The sequence below is a fragment of the Cetorhinus maximus genome, chromosome 4 (assembly GCF_964194155.1).
Source record: "Cetorhinus maximus chromosome 4, sCetMax3.hap1.1, whole genome shotgun sequence".
In the NCBI taxonomy this organism is placed as follows: domain Eukaryota; kingdom Metazoa; phylum Chordata; class Chondrichthyes; order Lamniformes; family Cetorhinidae; genus Cetorhinus; species Cetorhinus maximus.
Window position 1 is genome coordinate 112792881 of NC_135882.1, and position 26892 is coordinate 112819772.

Consider the following 26892-nt stretch of genomic DNA (forward strand, 5'->3'; position numbering starts at 1 on the left):
ACTCAGACACCAGTTGAACATGGTCTAGACTATTGCAGTGGATCCTGCACTTTATTAAAAGGGAAAAAATAGATGGAAGTTACACTATAGTGAGAGCACCATCAGTACAACTGCAGCAATTCAAGGCAGCAGAGCACTATTGAACTTGTCAGTTCAACTAGCAATGGGCAATAAATAGAGCCTTGGCATTCTGACATAAATAATAAAATGTTGATATCGTACACGCTCAAACTGGCATCCTAACATCACCCTGATTGCCAAGTCCTTTGAACATTTTTAAAAACATCCAACTTCAGCTTTCTGACCCTCCTTCTATACATTGATCTGAATCAAACAAACAATCCAAGGTGAAAAGAGGAGACTTTTAAAGCTCGCTTAATTTTTTTTTTTGCAAGGGAGCAGGGGAGTACATGATGCAGGTTCTCAGTTATCTTCTGATTTAGTAAAGGAAGCATTGGCTATTATTTAAACACCTGGTAAAATTGCAGCAGTAACAGTTCACTATTTCATAGTTTCCGAATCTGCTTTCCCTCAGTTAACTTCTGAGTGGAAGGAATGGCAGTGGAAAATCACATTACTAGAATTCTTCTTCAAATCATGTGTTATATTGTGGAATCCAAAATGGCAGAGGTTGCCAATATTAAAAGACATGTTTCACAATTGCGCATTTTATCAGTGTGCATGGACATAGCACAACTCTTACCTAGTTAATTTATCGCTTTAAGTAACCTCTTAACCTCATTCAAGCATTGATAATAGCAGATGCTAATGAAAGAAAAGTTAGTGTTGAGCTCCGAGCGCAGACATAAATGTACTGAAAAAGCCACAATCGAGTTGTGGTTCATAGACCCATCTTTGCTGCATGATGACAGTTGTATTTTTGGAGAACTCTACTTCCTGCTGCACTAGCATGTCAGGTACACATATTTAAGGAGGAAACTAGTGAGACACCAGTTCTCCATCCCCCTAGATTGAGTATTTTGAATTGTAAAAGTGGAATTAATCATCCAGCTAATGTTCCTCCTCCGCAGTTCTCTCGATTGGAATGCTTACAGTAGCAAATTCTGAAGTCACAGGGATTCTGTCATTAGAAGTTTCTGGTTTGCTGCAAGAAAACCCCCAAATTTCTCAATATGAGTGTCATTAGTAAACCATATATGCTGTTGATTTTCCTATGAGAAATTCATTACATAAGAGTACAATTGTGAAATATTTAGATAAATTCATCACTTTTAAAAAGTCTTTAGAAAGAGCAAAAAAGTCTCAAATCTTAACAAGGGAACACACTTCCACTTATCAACTCCTTTTGATATACTGACTGGAGAGTAATTCTGCCAACGGTATATAATCAGAATGCACAGAGGTGATTAATTTATCTGCTGCATTGTAAACCATATCCAGTTGAAGTACAGCTGTTGACACAAGGCAAGGCCTTAATGACAGTGTCAAAAGATCATTCAATTGATAAATAAAACCACGTTTGTGAAATATTGTACATTTTGTTGAAATAGTTTGCTTAAAGTTAGACACCGTTTTTTTTTTAAAAATAGAATTGTAGCAGCACTAGGAAAATATGACAAATGGGAAAGAAAATTTAACTCCAGCTGCAGGCACCATTGGCAATTATAAAAACCTGTAGTGTCTACACAATTAACATTGAAAAACCCATAGGTGGTGTTCACAGGTAACAGGGCTGATCGATTTCATATGTATACAGCTCTTAGATGTTGATCAACTCAACAGCAATCCTCCTGCAAATTCATAATTTAAAGAATGCCAGTGTCAATAAATGAAGTGATTAGAAGGCTTATTTCATTTTTGGCTTTCTAAATAGGGACAAGAGGATGCTGCATGCAGTTTTAGGCAACCCATTATAGAAAGGACATTCAAGTCAGAGCATACAGTGCTAAATGACCAGAAAGATACAAGGATAATAAAGAGTATTTATGAAGTGAGACTTAAGATACTAGCATGATTTCCACAGGAGCAGTGAAGGCAATGGGAGATTTGATGGATCCTTTTCAATTTTGAAGGGCTTTGAAATAAGGAATAGGAAGAGACTTTCGTCTAGTTGGGGAATTAGTGATAAGGTCACTAAAGGAGGTGACCGGTTAGAAGAAATTTCTTGGGGGATTGTTTGAGCATGGAATGCTGTTCCAATGGGATTGAGGCAGATACCATTGCATCTTTAAGTGAATAGCAGACAAATCTTTAAAGCAGAGCAAGATACAGGGAAGGGAAAGATAGCGTGACAGCGGGCTTGTTTTGAATTGCTGCAACAAAACTCCGGCACAAACATGGTGGGCTGGAAGGTCTCCGTTGGCTGTGATCTACAGGAAAACGTGGAAGAGAAGTTTTTTTTTAAAATAGAACTAGGTAGAATAAAAAAGGAGTTAGAGACAAATGTAGAGCAAATAACATTTTTCTTTCTAAAAACTTGTCCTCCAAATTAATTCACTCATGCAATCCGCATTTTTTAATCTAAATCTAACACCAGCACTATCATTTATTTAAAGTAGCTACTGATGTTACAGTACTTCCCATTGGAAAACTCTTTGGAATTCTATACCCTGGAGTGCCAAGGATGCCTAATTGTTGAGTATATTCAAGACTGAGATCAATAGATTAGAGGCTACTCTGAATCAAGAGATATGGGGATAGGGTAAGAAAGCTGGGTTGATGCAGAAGTTCAGCCATGATTTCATTGACTGGTGAAGTGGGCTCAAGAAGCCATATGGCCTATCCCTGCTCCTTTTTCATGTTCTTAAATCTAGGTTACAGTTCCATGATACAACAGCCTTCTGATATTTCAGCCAAGTGACAAATCATCACGGATGTGCCTTGCAGGAAGAGTTGGCAGATAGATCAATGTGGAAGGTATGCCAGCCAAGCCCAAGCTATTCTCAACCACCTCCCTAAGAACTGTCAGGGGAAATACTAGAATCCATTATTAAGGAGGTTATAGCAAGATACTTAAAAAATCATGTGATCAGGCAGAGTTAACATGGCTTTGTGAAAGGGAAATTATGTTTAACTAATTTAGAGTTTTTTGAGGAAAAAACAAACAAGGTGGATAAAGGGGAACCAATAGATGTGGTGTACTTGGATTTCTAAAAGGCATTTGATAAGGTGCCACATCAGAGGTATGACACAAGAACACATGGTGTAGAGGATAACATTAGCGTGGATAAAGGATTGGTTTGCTAATGAGAAGCAGAGTGTAGGAATAATATAGGTCTTTTAGGGCTGGCAAGCTGTAACTAGTGGAGTGCCACAGGGATCAGTGCTGGGGTCTTAACTATTTACAATCTATTTCAATGACTTGGACGATGGGACTGAACGTATGGTGGCTAAATTTGCCGATGACACCAAGATAGTAAGTTGTCAAAAGGAGGTAGAGTGTCTGCAAAAGGATACAAAACAAATTAAGTGAGCAATTATATCATTTTTCAAATAAGGAGACCAAAACTACACAGTATTCCAGATGTGGTCTCAACAATGCCCTGTACAGGTGCAGTAAAACTTCCTTACTTTTATATTCCATTCCCCATTCCATTTGCTTTCCTAATCTCTTGCTGTACCTACATACTAACTTTGTGATTCATGTACCAGGACACCCAGATCCTTCTGTGCCACTGAGTTCTGTAATCTTCCTCCATTTGAATAGTTTAGTGCCTTTCTATTCTTCCTGCCAAAGTGAACACATTAACATTTTTTCACATTATATTCCATTTGCTAAATTTTTACCCACTCACTTAACCTGTCTATATCCCTTTGCAGACTCTTTGGGCCAGGTTTTCAATTGCTGGTAGGGCTGAGAAAGGGGGCGGGCACAATTTGAAAATGGCATTCCATTGTGCATTAGTAACACGAGTGGGATTTGCCACTAACAGGATGCTGCCGTCAATCCAAAAAGATGTTCTGCCTATCACACAAATGAGTATTATGGCATATGAATTTCAGTGCCAGTGTCATGCTAGTTATGTAGGCTGTATGTCCCAAAGACTGGCAGATTGAATCGAACAGCATGTCCCTTCCACTGTTCACAAGGGACAAGGTACAGACCGTACCCAATCAGCACGTGCATGCAGAACTCAAAACAGTGTCAACAGGAGATACAATTCCGCAATTGGGACAACATTTGCTAAATAATCTTCAGTGTGCTAAGAATTCTGCTGACAACCAATTTAAGATTGCCAGTTGGGCTCTCAGTGTGGTGCATTTGCGTGTATTGGAAGCTATATATATTAATACACAGGGCCCTGTCTTTTGCAGACAGAAAGAAAATACACACACATTACACCTGTTTCAGCTAAAAAAAATAAGTTCCAGCCATTCCCTGGTTCATTCCCTAGGGCAATGCCTTGACCGGAGTCACGCTGCCTGGTTTAAGTTTCAAACAATGCTTGGCTGTTAACTGTCAGTCATAAGCAACTGGTGCATTCTCCATGGCAGCACCTCTACCAGAGTTCATTTGCCAACCAATCAGCACTCTCTTCTCATACAGCATAAATATGTCGTTTCCCCTGACATTGGCATTTTCTTGTGAATTGTCCTGAAGAGTACAAGACAAAAAGCTTGGACAAGAAATGTCTTTTTTTCTTCCCCCAGTAATACTCATTAATACCCCTGTTTAATCTAAAGTAATGGGTCAGTTGTCTAGCATAATAGCCTGACCCTGCTTACTTTTGTTCAAGAGGGTGATAAATTCTCAGCTGTACAACATTTTGCATCCCTGTAATTTTAGTCAATAGGCCTCCTATCCTATTCACATCTCAACATAAAAAGACAAGTCAAATATTTCAAATCAGACAGTTTATGCCATTATTAAATGCAGGGCACAATCTGATGACATCAGGAGAATGGGGCACTGCGACTTGAGAAGGCAGGTAAACACTAAGAAATTTGAGTAAGCCGAAGCTTTAGAAATCACAAGAAAAACTAATTGCAGCTTTCAGTTCAATGGAAACGGCTTGATTGTAGCATTTGCATTGTTGGAAATAAGCTGCTTAACCAAGCAACTATTAGATGGCGTAAATACTCCTTACTCTGCAAATCAAAAATGACATTATACACACTTAAAATCCTGCACACGTCAACAAATTAAACTATCTTACATGAGGAAATCTGAGGGGATCACAGATTAGGACAAATATTTTGCATGTATTTTGAATTAAAATAGAAATTATACGAACAAGGAGCAGGAGTAGGCCATTCAGCCCCCACAAGCCTGCTCCACCATTTAACAAGATCATGGCTGATCTGGTAGTAACCTGACATCTGTATCCCACCTACCCCTGATAATGTATATGAACAGAATCTGTGGAACACTATAATTGAGATTGTTACTGTTTTAAATGCTTCGATGCCAAGCTGATGGTTTATAAACCTTGTTTTCAGCACCTTGATTTACAGCTATCAAAAGCAGCTCAACAATTTCCACCTGTCTGCAGCACATTGTGGGTAAATCCTTGCAAGACAAAATCATGAAATGCGGTAGTCTTCCCAATTTTATTAGAACTCAAGAGGCGGCTTCATTGGCTACAGCATGTCGATGGGATGGAATACGGTCGCATAGCCAAGGGCTTTGTCTGGTGAGGTAGCCGGAGTCAGGAGCCTAGTAGTACACCAACAGCTCCACTTGCAAGTGCGATATGAAGGCCTTAGGCATTGATTATCACACCTTGGAGTCACTAGCTGATGACAGAGGAAAGTGGCAACACCTCCTGTGGGCTGGCATGCAACATCACGATGACCAGTGGCTACAGATGCCAATGCTGATAACAACCCACAACAACACTTGGTAGTGTCATGTGTGACACTTGTGGCAGGACACATCTCTCAAGGATTGATCTCTCCAGCCATTAGCAATGGTGCGACATACGAAGATAGCCTATCTGAAATTGATTTGCTTGCTTCATGCCCACCATCTTTCATAGATGGAAGGATTCTGGAACAAGAGCAAGGTAGCAATGGTATTAAGTACTTCGCTATTAAACTTCAGATCAAATTTTGGAAATTTTCATGCTGCCACTAAACTCAATACACAAAGAACACAATTTGACCATAGAAGTCAGAAAGGGAGGGAGTTCAGAGCTCCTTCATGCTAACATATTAAATATCTTCCAGCTGGTTAAGTCAAGCTATGCCATTGGGAGTAGCATGGGTAAATGACAGCAGTTTGTTGAAGCAAAACCAAAGTATAAACAAATGGGGATTAACAAAGGAGTGTTTATCATTGGTGTTTAGTTTCATTTTCTTATTCCTGAAAGCATTCAGCAACTTGAATTTGTGCTGTTTTAACTAAAGGGAATTATTGGAGGTTGTAAAGGATACAACTCACTCACTTTTCCAAAACTGCTTCATCCAATTCAGGGTCGGGGGGAGTTTGAGCCTGTGCCAATAGGCAATGGGTGCTAGGCGAGGTACACCCAGGACAGGATGCCAGTGCATCACGCACACTCACAGATACACACACACACAGGGGCAATTTACCATAGCCAATCCACCTAACCAGCAGGTCGCTGGATGGTGGGAGGAAACCCAGACAGACATGGTGATAATGTACAAACTCCACTCAGAATTGAACCTGGGTCCCTGGAGGCAGTAGTGCTAACCAAGGCCACAACTGAAGAGTTCAATTTTAAATGCTTTATGTTTAACTTATCAAGGTTCAATAACAACGGTGTTCTGTTTTTTGTTGTCTTTGAAATTGCATAAATGAAAACTGAAAGCTGAAAGCAGCAGGGCATTGGGCTGGACTTTGCCCTCAGTGACGAGTAAACAAATGGCACCAGTGGTTCATCACACTTGCCTACAGGCTTTGCATGGGATTTTGATTGGCACTTACGGCGGTTAGAATGCCTTTTTAATGCAGCGCCCTCTATTGGGGATCTGGAACCTGCGTTAACAAAGCAAGAAACTATCTCCTTAAATCAGTCAGATTGAAGAATTGTGCAATGGTTATTCAAGCTGGAAGTACGAGCTGGAAAATTTAATTCATGGCAAATCAGGTTGAATTAGAAACTGAAGTAAGGGAGAAACAGAGACAGAGACACCTACTGCCATCCCTGCTTTTACCCATGCCCAGTGTGATACTGAGCAATAGAAAGGTTCCAGGTTTGTCCCTACCCTTTTAGAAGTTAGTTGATGTAAGTCAGATCAAACATGAGGTACCATGATAAGTCTCAAACAATCCTGAGCCAAAGGAGAAGAAGAAATGCACTTCTAGGTTCCTGCACTTTATTAGTATCCAGTGAACCTTGATCAGGAGGTGCATGTAGACTGGTTTGGGATGGACTACAATACTTTCCTTACTTAAAAGCCCCAGGACATTCAATGCCAATTTGAAGAAAGTCAACAACTTGCATTTATATGGCACCTTTAACATTTTAAAACATCATGGGAGCATAATCAGACAGTTTAATCAGACCAAGATAAAGGAGGAGATATTCAGGCGAATAACTAAATGATTAGTCAAAGAGGCAGGTTTTTAGAGGAACAATGGGTAGAGGAGTGCTGGGAGGGAATTCCAAAACTCAATACCTAAATGTTTGAAGGCATGTGATAATAATGATAGGCAAATGGAGCAGGAGGCACACAAGGGGCCAGAGTTGGAGGAGAGATCCTGGGGCTGTAGGATTGGAGGAGGTTAGAGATAGGGAGCAGCATGGCCATGGAGTGAGCGATCATATGATCAAGAAATTTAAATGATATTCAGAAGAGCACATCAACTTCCTTCCATCCAACCAATCTTTGATGTCCCCCCCCCCACCTATATCAGGTTCCAACAGCCAAAATAGTTTACTTCTTACTCTTTAGTTGTTGACAGTTTAAAGCTAGAAACTTGTTTTACTGCTTCAGTATGTTTTTTTAAATTCAATTTGGATATTATAGTTTAAAAAAATGGCGGTTTAGAAATTTAATTCAAAGGGACAGTTTCATCTTCTAATACCCAATCCTCCATTTTTCCTGTGCTCCAGAACCCCAGGACTTCACACAGTAAACACAGTGGTGACAGGAGCAGATTTCAGGACTACAAAGGCATGGTGAAATGGGTAGGCACTTGGCAGATTTAAACTTAATGTAAAGAAGTGATGCATTTTGAGAAGAATGAGCTGAGGCAATAAAATTGTGCATTTCATTTATAAAGAGGAAACTAGAACAGACACACCCCAGAATCTCATATTCCACCACCTTCAAAAGGTTTGTAAGTTAATAAGGCTGTTAAAAGAAACACACATGGCCCATGACTTTATAAATAGAGGCAGAAAGTGCAAAAGTAAAGAGTATATGCTAAGCATTTTATAAATTACCGGTTAGATCTGAACTGGAGTAGTGTTGTCAACTGAGGTTAAAATGAAAGCGAAATACTGCAGATGCTCGAGTTCCAAAGTGCAGTCATAATGGACTCAAAACATTTTCTCTCTCCACAGATGCAGCAAGACCTGCTGAGTTTTTCTATCAATTTGTTTTTATTATTTAAAAGGGGCTGCAAGGGAAGATGCTGAGAAAATGTTTCCACTGGCTGGGGAATCTGGAACACAGGTCAGAATCTCAGAATAAGGGGTCAACCATTTAGGACAGAGATGAAAAGAAATTACCGCACTCAAAGGGTCGAGTGTCTTTGGAACACTCTACCCTAGAACTGTCGATTCTTAGTAGTTGAGTTTATTCAATATATTTAGAGAGATAGATTTTTGGATACTAAGGGAATTAAGGAATGTGGGAATAGTTCACAAAGGTGGAGTTGAGGTAGAAGGAAGATCAGCCTTGATCTTGCCAAAAGGCAGAACATGCTTGGAAGGCAAAATGACCTGCTCCAGCTCATATTTATGTTCTTATAAAGGTCTCCTTCTGTTCCATAGAACAGTCATATTGAACTCAAAGTTAACTTTTTCTCCCTCCACAGATGTTGCCAGACCCGAGTTTTTATTTCTCCTTCTGCACTGTCTGATTCTATGACTTTCTTCAACCCATGGTGCCATAACTGATAAATCCATCTGTCAGTCCCAATTCTCCCACGCCCTCATGATCCAACAGGACCACCTTCTCCCAATATCCTAAAACTACATCAATTAACCTGCGCTAACCTCCCAGCACAGCCCTAACTGAAACTTCCATCACATTACTGTCACACCCCTCGATTACTTCCACATTTTCAGGCCACATCATTGGTGCCCAACTCAGAGCATTTTTCCCAAAACTTCCACATTGAGGATCTTCTAATTCTCCCACTGGCCCCACAATTTAAGATCACCCAGTCCCACACTGACTGGACTTTGTTACCATCTTCCCAAAGTGAGGGCACCTGATTGAGGCCATCTCACACCATATGCAAAATTTAACTATCAGCAGAGCTGCCCAGACGAATGCTAGTCGGTTCAAGAGCTTCCTTTTGATCAGGAGAATCTGAATCCGAGATAGGTGAGGAGTCAGGCAGTAATGTAGTGCTGGCTGGAACTCGTACTGCAGCTACCAGTTTGAACAGTCAAATACAAAACAGCTTTTGCTGGTAGAGATAATTTTACTTTAAACATTTAGACCTGTACTGGGTATAGGTCATGTCAAATGGTTTACCAAGGAAGATATAAGCCTTATGCATGTTTTAACAAGATGTTAATAACAACCTGCATTTACATTGCATCTTTATCATACCAAAACAGCCCAAGATTTTACAGAGGAGCATTACCAAACAAAATTTGACACAAGCCACCTTAGGTAGCAGCGATCATATTATTGAATTTTACATTCAATTTGAGGGAGAGAAGTGGGCCCAGGGCTAGCAATTTTAAACTTAAATAAGGGCAATTACGAGGCTATGAAAACAGAGCTAGCTAAAGTGAACTGGCAAATGAGGTTAAGGGATAGGTGCATAGAGATATTTAGGCAGATTTTTAAGGCAGATATTACAGAATACACAGAATAGATACACTCCAATAAGAAAGAAAACTTCTAAGAGGAGAACCCACCACTGGTGGTTAGCTAAAACAGTTAAAGACAGCATCCAACTTAAAAAAGCATATCATTGCGCAAAGATAGGTGGCAGGTCAGGAGATTGGGCAGGATATAAAGATCAGCAAGTAATGACAAAAAAATTAATAAGGAGGAAAAAATTAGAGTATGAGAAAAAGCTAGCTAGAATATAAAGGCTTATATAAAGTCTGGGGAATTAATAATGGAAAGGAAGGAGATAGCAGATGAATTGAACAGGTATTTTGCATCGGTCTTCACTATAAAGGATACGAGTAACATCCCAGAAAAAGCCGTTAATCAGGAAATGGAATGGAGAGAAGAACTCAGGAAAATTAGGATCACCAGGGAAGTGGTATGGAAGCTTAGGGCTGACAAATCTCCAGGTCCGGATGGACTTCATCCTGGGGTCTTGAAAGAAGTAGTGGCTAGCAAAATAGTTGATGCGCTGGTTTTAATTTTCCAAAATTCCCTAGATTCGGGGGAAGGTTCCAATAGATTGGAAAATAGCAAATGTAACTCCATTATTGAAAAAGGGAGAGAGACAGAAAGCAGGAAACTTCAGGCCAGTTCGCCTAACATCTGTCATAGGGAAAGTGTTAAAGCTATTGTTTAAGATGTTAAAGCAGGACACTTAGAAAAACTTAACCAATTTATTGGAGTTCTTTAAAGGAGTCACATGTGCTGTGGAAAAAGGGGAACTGGCGGATGTACTATAGTTGGATTTCCAGAAGGCATTTGATAAAGTGCCACATCAAAGGTTTTGCAGAAAATAAAGGCTCATGATGTATGGGGTAATTTTTGGCATGGATAGAAGATTGGCTAGCTAATAGGAAACAGAGGGTAGCCATAAATGGGTCTTTTTCTGATTTGCGGGAATAAATGTGATGAGTGGTGTGCCACAGGAATCAGTGCTGGGGCCTCAACTTCTTATGATTTATATAAATGACTTGGATGAAGAGACCGAAGGTGTGGTTGCTAAATTTGCTGACGACACAAAGATAGGTAGGAAAGTAAATTGTGAGCAGCCGACAAAGTGATATAGATAGGTTAAGTGAGTGGGAAAAGACCTGACAAACGGAATATAATGTGGGCAAATGTGAAATTGTCCATTTTGGCAGGAAGAATAAAAGAGAAGCATATTATCCAAATGGTGAGAGATTGCAGAGCTCTGATATTCAGAGGGCTCTGGGTGCCCTCGTGCATGAATCACAAAAGGTTAGTATGCAGGTACAGCAAGTAATTAGGAAAGCTAATAGAAAGTTATCATTTATTGCAAGGGGAATTGAATACAAATGTAGGAAGGTTATGTTTCAGTTTACAGGACACTGGTGAGGCCACATCTGGAGTACCATGCACAGTATTGGTCTCCTTATTTAAGGAAAGATGTAAAAGTGTTAGCAGTTCAGAGCATGTTCACTAGGCTAATAGCAGGAATGGGTGGGTTGTTTTATGAGGGAAGGTTGGACAGATTAGGCTTGTATCCACTCGAGTTTAGAAGAATAAGAGGGGACTTGATTAAAGATAAGATCCTGAGGGGACTTGACAGGGTGGATATGGAGAGGATGTTTCCTCCTATGGGAGAATCTAGAACTAGGGTTCACTGTTTAAAAATAATGGGTCACTCATTTAAGACAGGGACAAGGAGAAATTTTCTGAGGGTCGTGTGTCTTTGGAATTCTCTTCCTCAAAAGGCAGTGGAAGCAGGGTCATTGAATATTTTTGAAGGCAGAGTTAAATAGATTCTTGCTTAACAAGGGGGTGAAAGTTTATCAGGGGTAGGCGGGAGGTTACAATCAGAGCAGGCATGATTTTATTGAATGATGGAGCAGGCTTGAAGGGCCAAATGTCCCACTCCTAGTTCGTATGTATGTTTGTATGTACGAGATATTAAGACAAGCCAAAGAGGCAAATTTTAAGCGGTGTGTTGAAAGGAGGTAGACTTAGGGAGAGAACTTCAGAGATTAAGCCCCAAGTTGCTGAAGGCATAGTTGCCAATTTTGGAGCAATGAATATTGTTGGATGCCAAAGAGGCTGGAATTAGAGGATCTTGAGTGTTACAGGGCCAGAGGAAGCTAAAGATAAGGATAGGTACTTGAAAACAAGGATGAGTGTTTTAAAACTGAGGCAATGCTGGACTGGGGTAAACATAGGTCAGTGAGAACAGGGTGAGCACATGGGTGAACAGGACTTGTTGCAAGTTAGAATTCGAGAAGCCATTTTAGACTAACTCAAGTTTATGGAGGATGACAGATGGGAGACTATCCAGGAGAGCTTTGGAATATTTGAGTCCAGAGACATGGGTGAGGGCTTCAGCAGCAGTAAGCTAAGATAGGAGATGTTATCGAGGTGGAAGTCGGTGGTCTTGGTGGTGAAGCAGATATTGGGTCAGAAGTTGATTTCAGGATCAAATACGACACCAAGGTTGCAAACTTTTGAATTTAATTTTTGAATCAGTGGCCAAAGAAAGGGATGGAGTAGGTAGCTCGAGAATCTAGTTTATGATAGAACTGAAGTCAATGGTTTCAGCCTTCCCAACATTTAGCTGGAGGAAACCACAGCTTGTCCAGTACTGGTGTCAGACAGCGGCATCACAAACCAGAAAGTGTGTAGGAGTTGGGAAAGGTAATGGAGACTGTAGAGCTGGGTGTGGTCAGTGTACATGTAGAATCCAACATCCTTTTACAGATGAGTGCCAGCACACTTGAGAAATAGGAGGGAGACTCTTAAGGTATTGACGTGGTACAATGAAGAGAAGTCACTGCAGAGCAGAGGCTTTGAAGGAGGATGGTGTCATTAACCATGTCAGGCTGCAAACAGATGCAGATGGATGAGGAGGGATAGTTTAACCATAATCACAGTCACAGTGTGTCATTTTTGACTTCAAAAAGGGCCATTTCAGTGCTGTGGATTGGTGGGAAACTGGAGTTCTAGGCAAGATGGATGCAGATTTGGCAGGCAACAATACATTCAAAAACCTAAAAGGTTAGTGATGGGCAGAAGATTGCAAAGACACAGGTCAGGGTGGGGTTTTTTTTGGGAAGGTGAGAGAATGACAGATTTGAAGGGAGGAAACCCTTTGCAATATCAGTCAACATGGAGGGTCAAACAGGGAAGTGGGGCGGTCAGAATTTTGGTAGGAATAGGGTTGAAAGAGCAGGAGGTAAATTTCATGAACACAGTAAGCTTTGGTTTATTACATGTAACCTTTATATTAATGCATTTTAGGCTTTACCGTGAAGGATTCTTATTTAGTTGCAATTCTCCTGGCAAAATAAAAGATACTTTGTTATGGATTTTGAGTTTTATTTTCATACTCTTAAGGGGAGTGTGAAAATTTTCTCGCAATAACAGTGAAAGGGATGAGGGTGCTGCTGGCAAGGTCAGCATTTGTTGCTCATCTCTAAATGTCCTCGAGAAGGTGGTGGTGAGTTGCCTCCTTGAACTGCTGCAGTCTATCTGGTGCGGGTACATTCATTGTGCTGTTAGGGAGGGAGTTCCAGGATTTTGATCCAGTGACTGAAAAAACAGAGATATAGTTCCAAGCCAGGATGGTGTGTGACTTGGCATGTGACTTGGAATGACTAAGTTGACTAAAGTTTTAAAAAACAGTTCCAAAGTTTAAAAGAATGTTTCAGATAGAGGATTTTCTCTCTCAATAGTACAATGCAAAGTAGATGAATCATGTGGATTCTGATAATACAATTAAAAAGGGACAATGGAAGTGAATACAATATAATCTATGCATTTATGCTTATTTGGTTAATATTCACCTATTTGGGACTATGGATGGCTTTAATGTGCGTTATTCATTTCAACTCAAACTTTCCAAAACTACAGCCAATCCCTCCATTACCATTCCAGCACTCCCACCTTGGAAGCTCCATCCCAATGCTTCCACAGCCAAGATCCTCTAATTATCCCTCTGGCTCCACACAAATTAAAAATTAACTCTCCCTTCTAATGTGTGCAAATTGTCTGTAAATTTGGACAACCCTCTAGCCCTACATTGAAAGCATTAATGTATAGAGTGAACATAAGTACATACAAATTAGGACTAGGCCACTCAGTCCCTCAAGTCTGCTCTGCCATTCAATAAGATCATGGCTGATTGGATTCTCTCATATTCCTGCCTACCCCCAATAACCGTTCACCCCTCCTTGGCTCAAGAGTCCATCTGCTTAAGGATATTCAAGGACTCTGTGTAAACCTTTTGAGGAAGAGAATTCCAAAAGTCTCACAACCGAGAGTAAATTTTTCCTTATCTCTGTCCTAAATGGGTGACCCCTTATTTTAAAACAGTGACCCTAAAGTTCTAGATTCTCCCACAAGAGGAAGCATCCTTCCCACATTAACCCTGTCAAGATCCCTCATGATTGTGTGTGTTTCAATCAAGTTGCTTCTTACTCTTCTGAACTAAGGCAGATACAAGCCTAGCCTGTCCAGCCTTTCCTCATAAGACAACCTGCCCATGGCAGGCATTAATTTCAGGCCTACAGGACACATTGCAAACCTTGACTCATGTCAAACCACTCAAGTTGCCATCCATTTCCTCCCTTCCAATCAGTTTTAATCCAAATTGTAACTCTCACAAATTCCATTATCTTTAATATTTTGCTATGTGACATTGTAGGTTTTAGTTTGTAAGTAAAGCATGTATATATGTGATTGCATATTTTCTACTTCAACAGTCTGCTCAACTGAAATTATTATTAATTGACTGACCTCAACGAAACCAAATAAAAGTAGATCAGAGAATCACACTAGTACAAAAGCCCGACTTTGGGAACCTGTATGGAAGGCAACACACCTTGTAACAAATATTCTGAAAAAGTCTCAATGAACCAGGCACACCCAAGATAACACAAATCAGAGGGGCCAGGGAAAAAAACATTCAGCCTCTTCACAAGTAAAGTTCAATGCCAGGTGAATGTACTTTAAAGAAAAACAACTTCCAAAACCAATCACTGGGAGATTCAGAGATCATAGAGTGATGCAAATCAGCCATTAACAAAGTCGCCAATACACAAAGTGCACATTGGAACACAGTAAAAACTGGCGAGCTGGTTTTCCTATGAAAAAGGTCACAGAGCAGTAAAATTACTGCTAACATTCAAAACCCAAAACAAGTGCTTTAAAATGTATACTTTTTCTGTTGAGTTTTATTGCCTTCCTGAAGGCATCAACTTCTTGTTGGAATAAGACTCCTTGGATTCCTAATGCCAACCTTATTTAAATGACCACCTCATATTTCAGCCAACATAATGAGTGTCAGCAGTTTATCTGAGGTTATTTAACTACTTGGGTGGCCAGGGCAGGGCGAGAAAGAGGGTTAAAAAAAAGGACACTGCAGAGCTAAAAAAAATTGCTTACATACAACAACAGAAAAATTTTAGTTGCTTTTATAAATAGTTCTGTTTAATCCCAATTGTTTGTGAGCTAGCTCCCAACATGTATACCAAATCCAGCTCCCAGGTTATTTTGTGGATCTGTGAGCTTACTACAAGAATAATGGAGCCAGATTTAGCAGTGGAAATATAGGAATACATCGGTCTCACGAGACTTATATTAAAAGTGCACCTTTATAAAAAGTAGTTCACAAGAAAGTCAGACAGGTCAAATTCCATGCACTCTAGATGGTTGTAGCACTTCACGTAGGAACAAACACATCAGTTTTAAGTAAACTACTGCTGCCCCTGTATATAATGAGAAGTTTCCAAATAAAAAACTTTCAAACATTCCAAAGCAAAAGGCAAATCTTTTGCACATTGTATTTTTTTGAAGAATAAGAGGAGGAATCTTACACGAACATTGAAGTGGTTTAAGATGCAATAAGCCAGTTTGTCATGTGAAATACACTAGACCCATGAACAGAAAATCATGGCTAATTGCATTCAATTAAAAGCTAGCTAAAATTAATTTGCTACAAACCACATAACATTTATGCATATCTGAATGAAAAATGTCCTTTAAAGAGTGTAAGCTTTATAGCAAGCCACAGTAATTTATGAAACTTAAATAACCACATCCTGTGAAGTTAGAGCTTTGTGTTTATTCAAATACAGTTGAAGGATTCAGGGGCCGGTTCATTACAAAAGGCTGGGGAATCTACAACACTGCAGTTGGTTTGGGGGTGGGGGGGTTGTGCAGGGGGCAGCTTCAGGATAAGGAGTTTGATCATTTCGGGCTCAGATAAACAGAAATTTCTTCAGGTGTTACGAATCTTCGGAATTTTCCACTCTAAAGGGATGTGGATGCTCCATCATTGAGGATATTCAAGGCTGAGGGAGATTTTTTGGTCTCTCGGAATGACGGGATATGGGAACAGGGCAGGGAGGTGGGGTTGAGACAGATTACCTATGATCGTATCGAAGGCTGGTCTGCTATTGCTATTTTTTCATGTTCTTTCTTATGTTCTAACATGGAAGCCAGGTAGGGAAATTGGGTAGTCAGCTGTTCAGTGAGAATAGGGGTCAAGGGTGCAAGAAACGAGCATCATGGGCAAGAGAAGCTCTGAACAAGCATGACAGGAGATCCAAGAAAATCTGTCACTTCAGGATTAGGGTCGGGGAAGTCTTAAAGGAAGTGTGGCTTGGGTTAGGGAAAGGGCGGGAAATGACAGAAGCAGCTGATTGGACGATCTTAATCTCAGAAAGCTCTAGAACTCCTTTATTTCTTGCTTGAAGCAAGGGTGGAGAAGACAGTGGGGCAGAGCGCAGTGGGGAGAAGAAGTAGGGGGTTATTTTTGCATTCCAGAATGATCCTGGAATAGTGAGTGGTTTTAGCAAATGAGAGCAGTGCTTTGGTGTGTTCCAGCCAGACATGGCAATGAATGGCTAAACCAGCCGACCACCATATCTGCTTGATTTATTCCTATTTTCTGTCTGCACAGTGGATATTAACCAACTGATCCAGATGAATGACAATTTATTGCTGCTGGCAACCATGAGGAAATAGCAGTCCAGCTAAAATACAGGGCAGGTGACCCCACTTTCCTGGCCTTAAGAGTTCCAGGAATCCAACATTATTAGCCACTGAGACACCCACCAGTAGATCAGATAAAGCAGCAGCTGCATTATAAATAAAAACAGTCCCTGTCTCAAAAGACAGAAATCCATTCATTCCTTTCTTGTTCTGTGATTTAATCAGAAAAATAGCTGTGCAGCAATGTCCAAAATGCTAATATTCATGCAAATGATATTCAATAAAGTCCTTGGGTATAAAACTACTAGGTAAAATGGCTGACACCTGCACTTATAAAATCTTGTATTGAATACGGTCTCTCAATGGGCCCCAACTTACCACCCTCACCCCACAACACCTGAAACCTTCATGATCATGGTTCACTATCGTTCAATAGTGATGATTGTCTTTGCTTATTGCACCGTATCCTCCAAGTAGATAGTTATTGTGTCAATAACCCAATACATAGCTGCAAATACTAGCAAACTGATTTCAGAACAGAAATGATGAGTGTGAACCAATGTCTGTGAAATTCTAAGTAAGGCATATTCCAATTCATAAAAACGTGGTTTTTGGCTTCCTTTAATCAAAATTATGTCTATGATTATCAGTTAAGTGATGTAATTCAATAGAATGATACTGTAATTATGGTTTCCAAACAATTATCTCTTTTCTGCAAACGCTTGAGTAGATGGAAGCATAAAGTTCCAAAAAGGGATAGACAGATCAAGTGCATCTGCCAAACTCTGGTAGGATAGAGGAGTGCAATGTAGAAGGGCTTTGTAGTCCAGCCAGATCTAGCAAGGAATGGCTAAACTAGTGCATTTCAGATCCAAGACAAATTAGAATATTTTCTTAATGGTAAGAGGTAAGAAACTGTGGAGGAACAAAGGGATTTAAATATACATGTACACAAATTGCTAGAAACTAGCGCACAGCTACAAAAAGTAATCACAAAGGCAAAAGGTATGTTGGGAGGAGATGGTGGTGGGAGTAATTCTTCAGTTGTACAGAGTCTTTTACTCCGTCTGGAGTACTACATTCAGTTTTGAACACCAGAAGTTGGTTTAGAAGAGGAAAGGTGGTACAGGAGAGATTTACCAGAATTATATCAGGGATTTATAGGTTAAAACATGACTGTTGGACACACAAATTTGGCATAAATTCCCAAGTTTAGATGGCTGAGGAGTGAACTAATTGCAGGTATTTAAAATGATAAAGGAAATAGATAGAGTAAATACAGGAGAAATAATGCAGGAGTAAAGGAGCATAATCCTAAAATCAGATCAGGAAGCACTTTTTCATGCCAATGCTAGTAAGATGTATAACTCTTTCCCTGAAAGGATACTAGGTCAAATAAAATTTACAAGACTGGAATTCAGATTCTGTTGAGAAAGAGCATCAAGGGATATGGAGTAAACGCAGGAAAATAGAGTGGAGGTATTGATCAACCATGATCTGATTTAAGGCAGAACTGGCTTGAGGGACTGAATAGTCTATTTCCTGTGTTATGTAACTACACCAATGTATATCATAATATAGCTATTTTAAAATTCTCAGGCTGTGCTCATGTACATTGCGTCATTCTACACTCCAATGTATGCCACAAAGACCTCCCGAGCTTTTAAAAATAAACCAAACAGCAAGGACATTAAGTAATGAAAGAAAAAATGTCACAGATCCTCGCCCCTTCCCCACTAAACACTCTTTAGTAGTTACACAAGCTTCACAAACTCACCCAGAGCCAGGATTTTCCAAAGCTGTTTTCTTCACTTTCATTGCTACTTTCTCCTGAAGAATCAAAATCCTCTTTGTACGAATACATTTTTAAAAAAAGAGTATTTCCCCTCCATAAAACTTCAAAACCCTAGTTTATTTTAAATGTTTTCCAATAGTCAGTGCTCACAGGAAAACAGCCAACATTCAAGGAATCTAAGTTTACCAGATGCGCTATTACAAAGTACATTGACTGATCAATTTTTGTTTAGTTGCCAGCTTGAAAAGTAAAACAGGAGTTCATTAACCAATAGAAACTGCAAATCTGTCCCAACCTCTCATCAGAAAGATAAAGCTTTATGGTCAAAGGCTGCTCAGAGTTTGAATTGATAATAACAAACATATCTCCATTAGCAAGAATATACTTCTGACGTAGGAAATTGACAAGAACTCGTTAATAATTAGATTAAGTCACGGAAATTGACGAGAACTCATTAATAATTAGATTAAGTCACGGAAATTGACAAGAACTCGTTAATAATTAGATTAAGTCACATGTTTTTCACAAAGCAGTAAAACAAATGCCACTGAGGAGCCATTGTTGATGTTTCTGATTAGTTTTGAAATCACTGTCTACTGTTGACATTTTTGTTTTCTCTCTCACAGGTAAACACACTTGAAACCATCCATGAGCATGAGGCAAGGGCGGGGGGGGCAGGACTTGCCAAGTTGCTCTTGCAGAAAGCCGCACGGACTTGACAGGCCGAATGACCTGCTTCCATGCCGTTAGAAAGCCCTACTTTGTCATAGAATCTTATGAAGAATTTAGAAAACCTTAGTAAAGTTTTTTTTTTAAACATTGATTGGAAAAAGAGAGATTAAGAAAAAAAAAGAAAGAAAAGGAAAAAGTAGTATCAAAGAAAAGTTGTCTGAAGCATTAGTGCACACATTCTTAAAATGAAGTAAACAATTCACAGTTCTATACTCCACGCAGCATAATCATTGTTGGAAAGTATCTGCCAAGTAAAATTAAGACCAAGGTTGGATTGGACAGGCTTAACTAAATGAATGAGTATCAATTTGGTTCACCAATCTCAGAGTCAGAAATGTTAGCTCAAGCTCTGCTGCAGTACTTGGGCACCTATTCTAGCTGGAACTTTACTGAGGGAGTGCTACATTATTGGAGTTGTTGGATTGGGTTTTGCAGTGAGTGGTGAGTGGTGCTGGCCTGTGACTTCAAAGAGGTGCTCAAAGATCTAGTGAGCTCTATGGCACAAGCATCCCCTTTCCCAATGGCAGTTTAAATCTGGGACCATGTCAAGGTGATCTCCAGACACCCAGTCTGCAAGCAAGGCAAGTGGTCACACACAAGTATTCTCACAGACAGCAAACGAGGAAGTTAAATCACTGCATCTCTTTAGTGTTATTTTATATTTGCAGATATCAAAATAAAAATAAAGGATTGGATTAAGATAAAAACCAAAATAAGGATGAACAAAATTTGTAAAATTTCAGACCTTTAAAATAATTTATAATGGAGAAACTAAACATTCTACAAGTATAAATCAGCTTTTCAGGGCCAGTGAGGACATTTAGAAGTAATTTTAAAACTACTACACTTAAAAAATTCAGTTACACCTCATTCAACAAAACCTATAAGTTTTTCAAATGTCTTTCTAGCAAAACTAACAGCATAAAAGAGGAAGTTTTCGCCAATTCGCTGGTTTCTTCAAAATTGTACTCTAGGTTCCTCAGCACCACACCCTCTGGAGTACTGAAACTTTGGGGTTTCCATGTTATTTTGCACAGGTGGGGACGCCCAAAGTTGCTGTCAGTTTCAGTGGAGCAATAACAGTGAATGTTGACAGTTTCGCTGTCATCAATGTAAAACACAGGCCACTGTTTTTTTGAATGAGTATTAAACAGAGGAATCAGTCGCCTGTTCAAGTGAATGTAGAAGATCCAAGACATTATTTAAAAAAGGAAGCTCTCCCAGTGCATTGGGCAGTCATTCTTCAATACATTCAAGTCTTTGGTGCGCAAAAAAATAGATGTCATGTTTTCCTGCAAAAACAGTGACCACTCCTAATTCATTGGTTGCAAATTGTACCAAAATGGATCACATGAGCGATATATAAGCTTAATCATATCCAAGTCAACATCATTTCATTAAAATTATTCAAAAGCAGTGGGAGTTTTGCATCATAGTTTTTTCTGAATCACTTACACAACTGTCATTTCGCATTTTAAACTTGATTGTAAAAGTACAAGCCAAAAATGGCTTGGGAAAAATACATTAAACCAGAAACCACTGCTCATTCACTTGGGTCTTTTAAAAGGCAAGGGGAGCGTAAGGGAGTTACAGATGAGGCTTCTGAGAGATCTAGCTTCTACTCGTACCTCAACTTCACTTTGCACTTCTGTGCAGGTAACTTAGAACTACAGAAACCCTAAAGCAAAGTTAACACTTTCTTTTAAACCAGTGGTTTCAAGAACTTACTTAACCCATCTCCATTCCTTTATTGTCTACAGTAGGTTCACTCATGTACATAAACTTAAGTGAAGCATAGGTCACAACAGATGGCAATAATTTTTCTTTTGTTCAGGAAAAGTAGTGGAAAAAATTAGCCCTGGTTTTAATCAATTGTGTCTTCACTCCATCTTGCTAAATATTCACAAACTTTTATCCTGCTTCTCCCAACCATCATTAATTCAATAAGATAAAAGCAAAATACTACGGATGCTGGAAATCTAGAACAAAAACAAAAATACCTGGAAAAACTCAGCAGGTCTGACAGCATCTGCGGAGAGGAATATAGTTGATGTTTCGAGTCCATATGATCCTTCGAAGGGTCATACAGACTCGAAACGTTAATTGTATTCCTCTCCGCAGATGCTGTCAGACCTGCTGAGTTTTTCTAGGTATTTTTGTTAATCATTAATTCAAGACCAGTATCAACAAACTAAATCAAAAGTCCTGACAATTCCTCAACACTTCAATGGGGCTCCTGCATTGTCATCTTCACAGGAGCTGAGAGCTTCTGGAGTTTGAATTAATCAGCCCAACACATCCACCTGGAGTCCGTCAACAAAATCAAGGCCTGTTGGCCTACGATGCAGCCATCATTGAAAAATGTGGCCTGCATTACTCAGCCCCCTTCTTGGTCACATTATCCACCATATGAAAGGAAAGGGTTGGGGCAGATGTGGGTTGGGGGTGGGGGTGGGGTGAGGAGCTACAGAAAAAAGAAAAAAAGACAGATAGACTTAAGGAAAAAGACAATTTGAGGCAGGAGAGGCAGCAACCAGAATCAGGTTACAGTAAAATTAATAGCCCTTTACTTAAATGCACGTAGCATTCAGAACAAAATAAATGAATTAATGGCACAAATAGAGGTTAATGGGTATGATCTTATAGACAATACAGAGACATGGTTACAAGGAGATCAAAGCTGGGAACTAAATATTCAGGGGTATGTGACTTTTTGAAAGGACAGGCAGGAAGCAAAGGGTGGTGGGGTAGCTTTGTTAGTACAAGATGGAATAAGTACGATAGCAAGGAAGGATCTTGGAAGATGTAGGATCCATATGGGCGGAGATAAGAGATAACAAGGGGAAGACGACACTGGTGGGGATAGTCTATAGGGCCCTGACAGTAGCTATACTGTAGGACAGAATAAATCAGGAGATAATGAGGGCATGTAAAAAGGCAGTACATTAATCATGGGTAACTTTGATCTTCATGTGGATTAGGAAAATCAAATTGGCAGAGGTAGACACAAGCAAGAATTCATAGAGTCTATTCGGGACAGTTTCTTAGAACAATATGTTGTGGATCCAACCAGGGATCAGGCTATTTTGGATCTGGTAATGTATGATGAGCCAGGTTTAATACGTGATCTCAGAGTAAAAGATCCCCTAGGAAACAATGACCATAATATGGTAGAATTTAGCATTCAGATAGAGAGTGAGAAACAGGTTGGAAACAACTGTGCTAAACTTAAATAAGGATAATTACAATGGAAAGAGGGCAGAGTTGGCTGGAGTGGACCGGGAGAGGAGTTTAGCAGAAAAGGCTGTTGATGAGCAATGGCAGATGTTTAAGAAAATAGTTCATGACTCTCAACAAAGATATACCCCGGTGAGGAAGGAGGGTCCTAGGAAGAGGATAAACCAACTATGGTTAACTAAGGAAGTTAAGGACAGTATCAAATTGAAAGAAAAAACATGCAATGTGGCAAAGATTAGTGGTAAGCCAGAGGATTGGGAAAGTTTTAAAAACCAACAAAATATGACCAAAAAAGAATAAAAGGAGGGAGAAAATAAGCTTTGAGGGTAAGCTAGCAAGTAATATCAAAAAGGACAGTAAGAGCTTCTTTAAATACATAAAAAGAGCGGCCAAAGTGAACACTGCCACCTTATAGAATGAGGATGGGGAAATAATAATGGGGAACCAGGAAATGGCAGAGGAGTTGAATAAATACTTTGCTTCAGTCTTCATGGCAGAAGGTACTAATAGCATTCCAAAAATATTAAATAATCAAGGGGCAAAAAAAGGGGAGGAAATAAATACAATAACTATCACTAGGGAAACTAATGAGGTCGATAAGTCCCCTGGACCTGATGGGTTGCATCCTAGGATATTAAAGGGAGTAGCTACAGAGATAGTGGATGCACTGGTAGTAACCTTCCAAGAATCCTTAGATTCTGGAAGAGTCCCAGGGGATTGGAGAACAGCAAATGTAACACCCTTATTCAAAAAGAGAGGGGGGTTAAAAACGGGTAACTATAGGCCCGTTAGCTTAACCTGTGTCATTGGGAAAATGTTCGAGTCTATTATAAAGGAGGTAATAGCAGAGCATTTAGAAATACATAATATAATCAAGCAGATTGCCTTCATGAAGCATAATGGCTTCATGAAGGGAAATCATGCCTGACAACTTTACTGGAATTCTTTGAGGAGGTTAACAAGCAGGATAGATAAAGGGGAACCAGTAGATGTAATATATTTGGATTTCCAAAAGGTGTTCGATAAGGTACCGCACATAAGGGTACTTAATAACATAAGAGCCCGTGGTGTTTGGGGGGTGGGGGTGGGGGGTAGTATATTAGCATGAATAGAGGATTGGCTAACTAATAGAAGACAGGGTTGGGATAAGGGGAGCATTTTCAGGGTGGCAACCTGTAACTAGTGGATCCACAGGGACCAGTGCTGGGGCCTCAATTATTTACAATGTATATTAATGATTTAGATGAGGGAAGTGAATGTGCTATCGCCAAGTTTGCCGATGACACAAAAATAGGTGGGAAGGCAAGTGGTGATGACAAGGAGTCTAGATGGGGTATAGACAGGTTAAGTGGGTGGGCAAAAACTTGGCAGATGGAATATAATGTGGGAAAATGTGAGGTTATCCACTTTGGCAGGAAGAGAGGAACTGGATGATAGTTAAATGGAGAAACACTACAGAAGGCTGCAGCATGGAGGGATTTGGGAGTCTTGAGCATGAATCACAAAAAGCTAACATACAAGTTCAACAGGTAATAGGGAGGGCAAATGGAATGTTGGCCTTTATTTCAAAAGGGAATGGAGTATAAAAATAGGGAAGTCTTGCTAAAACTATACAAGGCACTTGTTAGACCACAACTAGAATACTGTGAACAATTTTGGTTCCCTTATCTGAGGAAAGATACACTAGCATTGGAGGCAGTCCAGAGAAGGTTCACTTGGTTGATCCCGGGTATGGAGGGACTTTCTTTTGAGAGGCCGAGTAGGGTGGGCCTGTACTCATTGGAGTTTAGAAGAATGAGAGGCGATCTTATTGAAACACAAGATTCTTAGGGGGCTTGACAGGGTGAATGCTGAGAGGTTGCTTTCCATGGGAAAGTCTAGGACCAGAGGGCATAATCTCAGAGTAAGGGGGCACCCATTTAAAACAGAAATTAGGAGGAATTTCTTCTCTCTGAGGGTAGTCAATCTGTGGAATTCTTTGCTGCAGAGGGTTATGAGGCTGGGTCATTAAGTATATTCAAGGCTGAGATAGACATATTTTTAATCAGTAAGGGAATCAAGGGTTATGGGGAAAAGGCAGTAAAGTGGAGTTGAGGATTATCAGATCAGCCATGATTTCATTGAATGGGAGAGCAAACTCAATGGACCGAATGGCCTACTTCTGCTCCTACATCTTATGGTCTTAAGCCATATACTCCAATTTAATGAGCAACATGAGTCAGAGGATAAAATCCATTTGCATGCATATAGCCTTTATTGATCTTGCAATATTGTATCCTTACAATTCTTCAGTGAAAGCAGATTGTAATGCTGTTACAATTAAAATAAGAAGCAGCAAGTCAAAAGTTAATTTTATCACTTAAAAATATTACATACTCTGTAAAAAGGTCTAATTCTATTAAGTGATTGTAACATTGTGATGTGCATTCTGCACTATTATTGAACACAGTTCATATTTAGCCTAACAGACAAAATGCACCATGGATAGATATAGGGAGGGAAAATCATCTGGGAACATGGCATTTATTCAAGAAGGGTCATACGGACTCAAAACATTAACCCTGTTCCTCTCTCCACATATGCTGCTAGACCTGCTGACTTTTTCCAGCATTCCCTTTTTGTTTCAGATTTCCCGCATCCATGGTATTTTGCCTTTAATTTATTGAACCTATATGCAGCCTAAAGCAACAAGATGCGCTTGATGTACCAAGGAAAATTATCACAAAGCCTATTGATCACAGAGAAAACAATTTCTAAGCTTATTACTTTTCATGTTACCTCTTTTGACGTGTAGAAGGTCACACCTAGGTCATAGGATGTGGAAAGGGACAGACAACTTTATCTTATTTGTGTTGGTGCAAAACCATTTTTGCACCATCTATCATGTTAGATAGCAGGTCACTTATAGCTGGCAAGCAAAGCTGACTTCATCTGATCCAGGAGCAAAATAATGGTATTTTAAACCAAGGTCCTGCCCAGGATGTATAACTCAGCCTGCACAATAGTATTTAAATAGTTACTTGGTCGTACAGAACTTGTGCATTGCTGAAAGAGAGAGACATGTCTTAGAAACTTTGTCTTGCACTCATTAGGACAGATGCAAGAATGTTAAATTTCAAAGGGGACAGCTATTTAAAATGCATGAGAAGGTGCTGATTGGTTGGCAATTGGACTCTTATTCATAGAGGCGCTCTCATGAGAATGCACCAGGGAAGAGTTAACTGCCAAACTTTTGTTTAAATTCAAACCAGGCAGATCGACACTGATTGGTCAAGGCACTGTCATGGGGAATGAATCAGGAAATGGTTGTTCATCAAGCTTTTGTTTAGTTGAAGAAGGCGCAATGCGTGGACATGTTCTTTTTGCAGTATAAGTTGTTGTTCCCTTTGAGATTTCATATTCTTGCTTCTGTCCAGATGAGCGCAAGATAAAAAAACTTCAACAACATGCCTCTTTTTTCAGCAATACAACAGTAATTTTAAAAATGCCATATATACAGATAAAATTCTGACAAATACCAAAGTAGAACGAGTTAAGGCACTTAAGTTCAGGTCTCAATTCAATATATTATAAAGCTTTACAGAATACAAATTCTGTTAAACATTGCACTTTAAAATGGTCATGAGTACCTTCAGTTTAAATACATTCATTTATTTCAAATACATGCCTTTGATACCATACAGTAAGAACTATGTAGTTCACAAATCTGTTGCAGACTGAGCATAAAATATGAAGCAGAGCTAGAGCCAGGCTGAGTCATAGTTTTCTATCTTAGATTCAATGTCATGCAGTATTTAATACTTGTCAAGAGCTCAAAATTAAAAAAGGAGCAAAAATAAATCCAGATCAGCAGTAATAATTTAATTCTTGATAAATAAGGTGGTTTAAAAAAAATCCTGCAACCATATGGTACACCATCTTACCCAGGAACTCAAGATAAACTTATGGTTGATCCTAACAAAACCTCAAATTTTTTCTTGATATTGCTTCAAAAGAATCAGGAAATGACGATAGTTAAAATATTGCAACCAATTTCCAGGTATAATGACATACTTAAATCGCAAGAGGTTTAATTTTTTTTAAAAATCCTTTTAAAAGGCAAATTAGAACAATGGGGTCCCAGACACCTATAGATTGCTCCAAAATTATAGGAGCATGCAGATTGGAAGTGATGATAAAAAAATCTAAATTAACTTTCACTTTTTTAAAAATGCGAAACAACCACACACTGG

At 39.5% G+C, this 26892-nt stretch overlaps 1 protein-coding gene across 4 annotated transcripts in view; it reads right to left on the reverse strand.

Moving 5' to 3' along the window:
- The window catches only part of lpin2 (lipin 2), a 107736-nt gene that overhangs the window by 73762 nt on the left and 7082 nt on the right, over positions 1–26892 (reverse strand). Inside the window, exon 1 of one of the 4 annotated variants that reach the window (XM_078540631.1) lies at positions 18674–18981. The exons of 2 other annotated variants lie outside the window; for them this stretch is intronic. In XM_078540631.1, the coding sequence (XP_078396757.1) occupies positions 18674–18760 (87 nt within the window). In that variant the 5' untranslated portion in view covers positions 18761–18981. Of the gene's footprint in view, positions 1–18673; positions 18982–26892 lie in introns of those variants that run through there. One more of the 4 variants, XM_078540629.1, reaches the window with a different exon arrangement.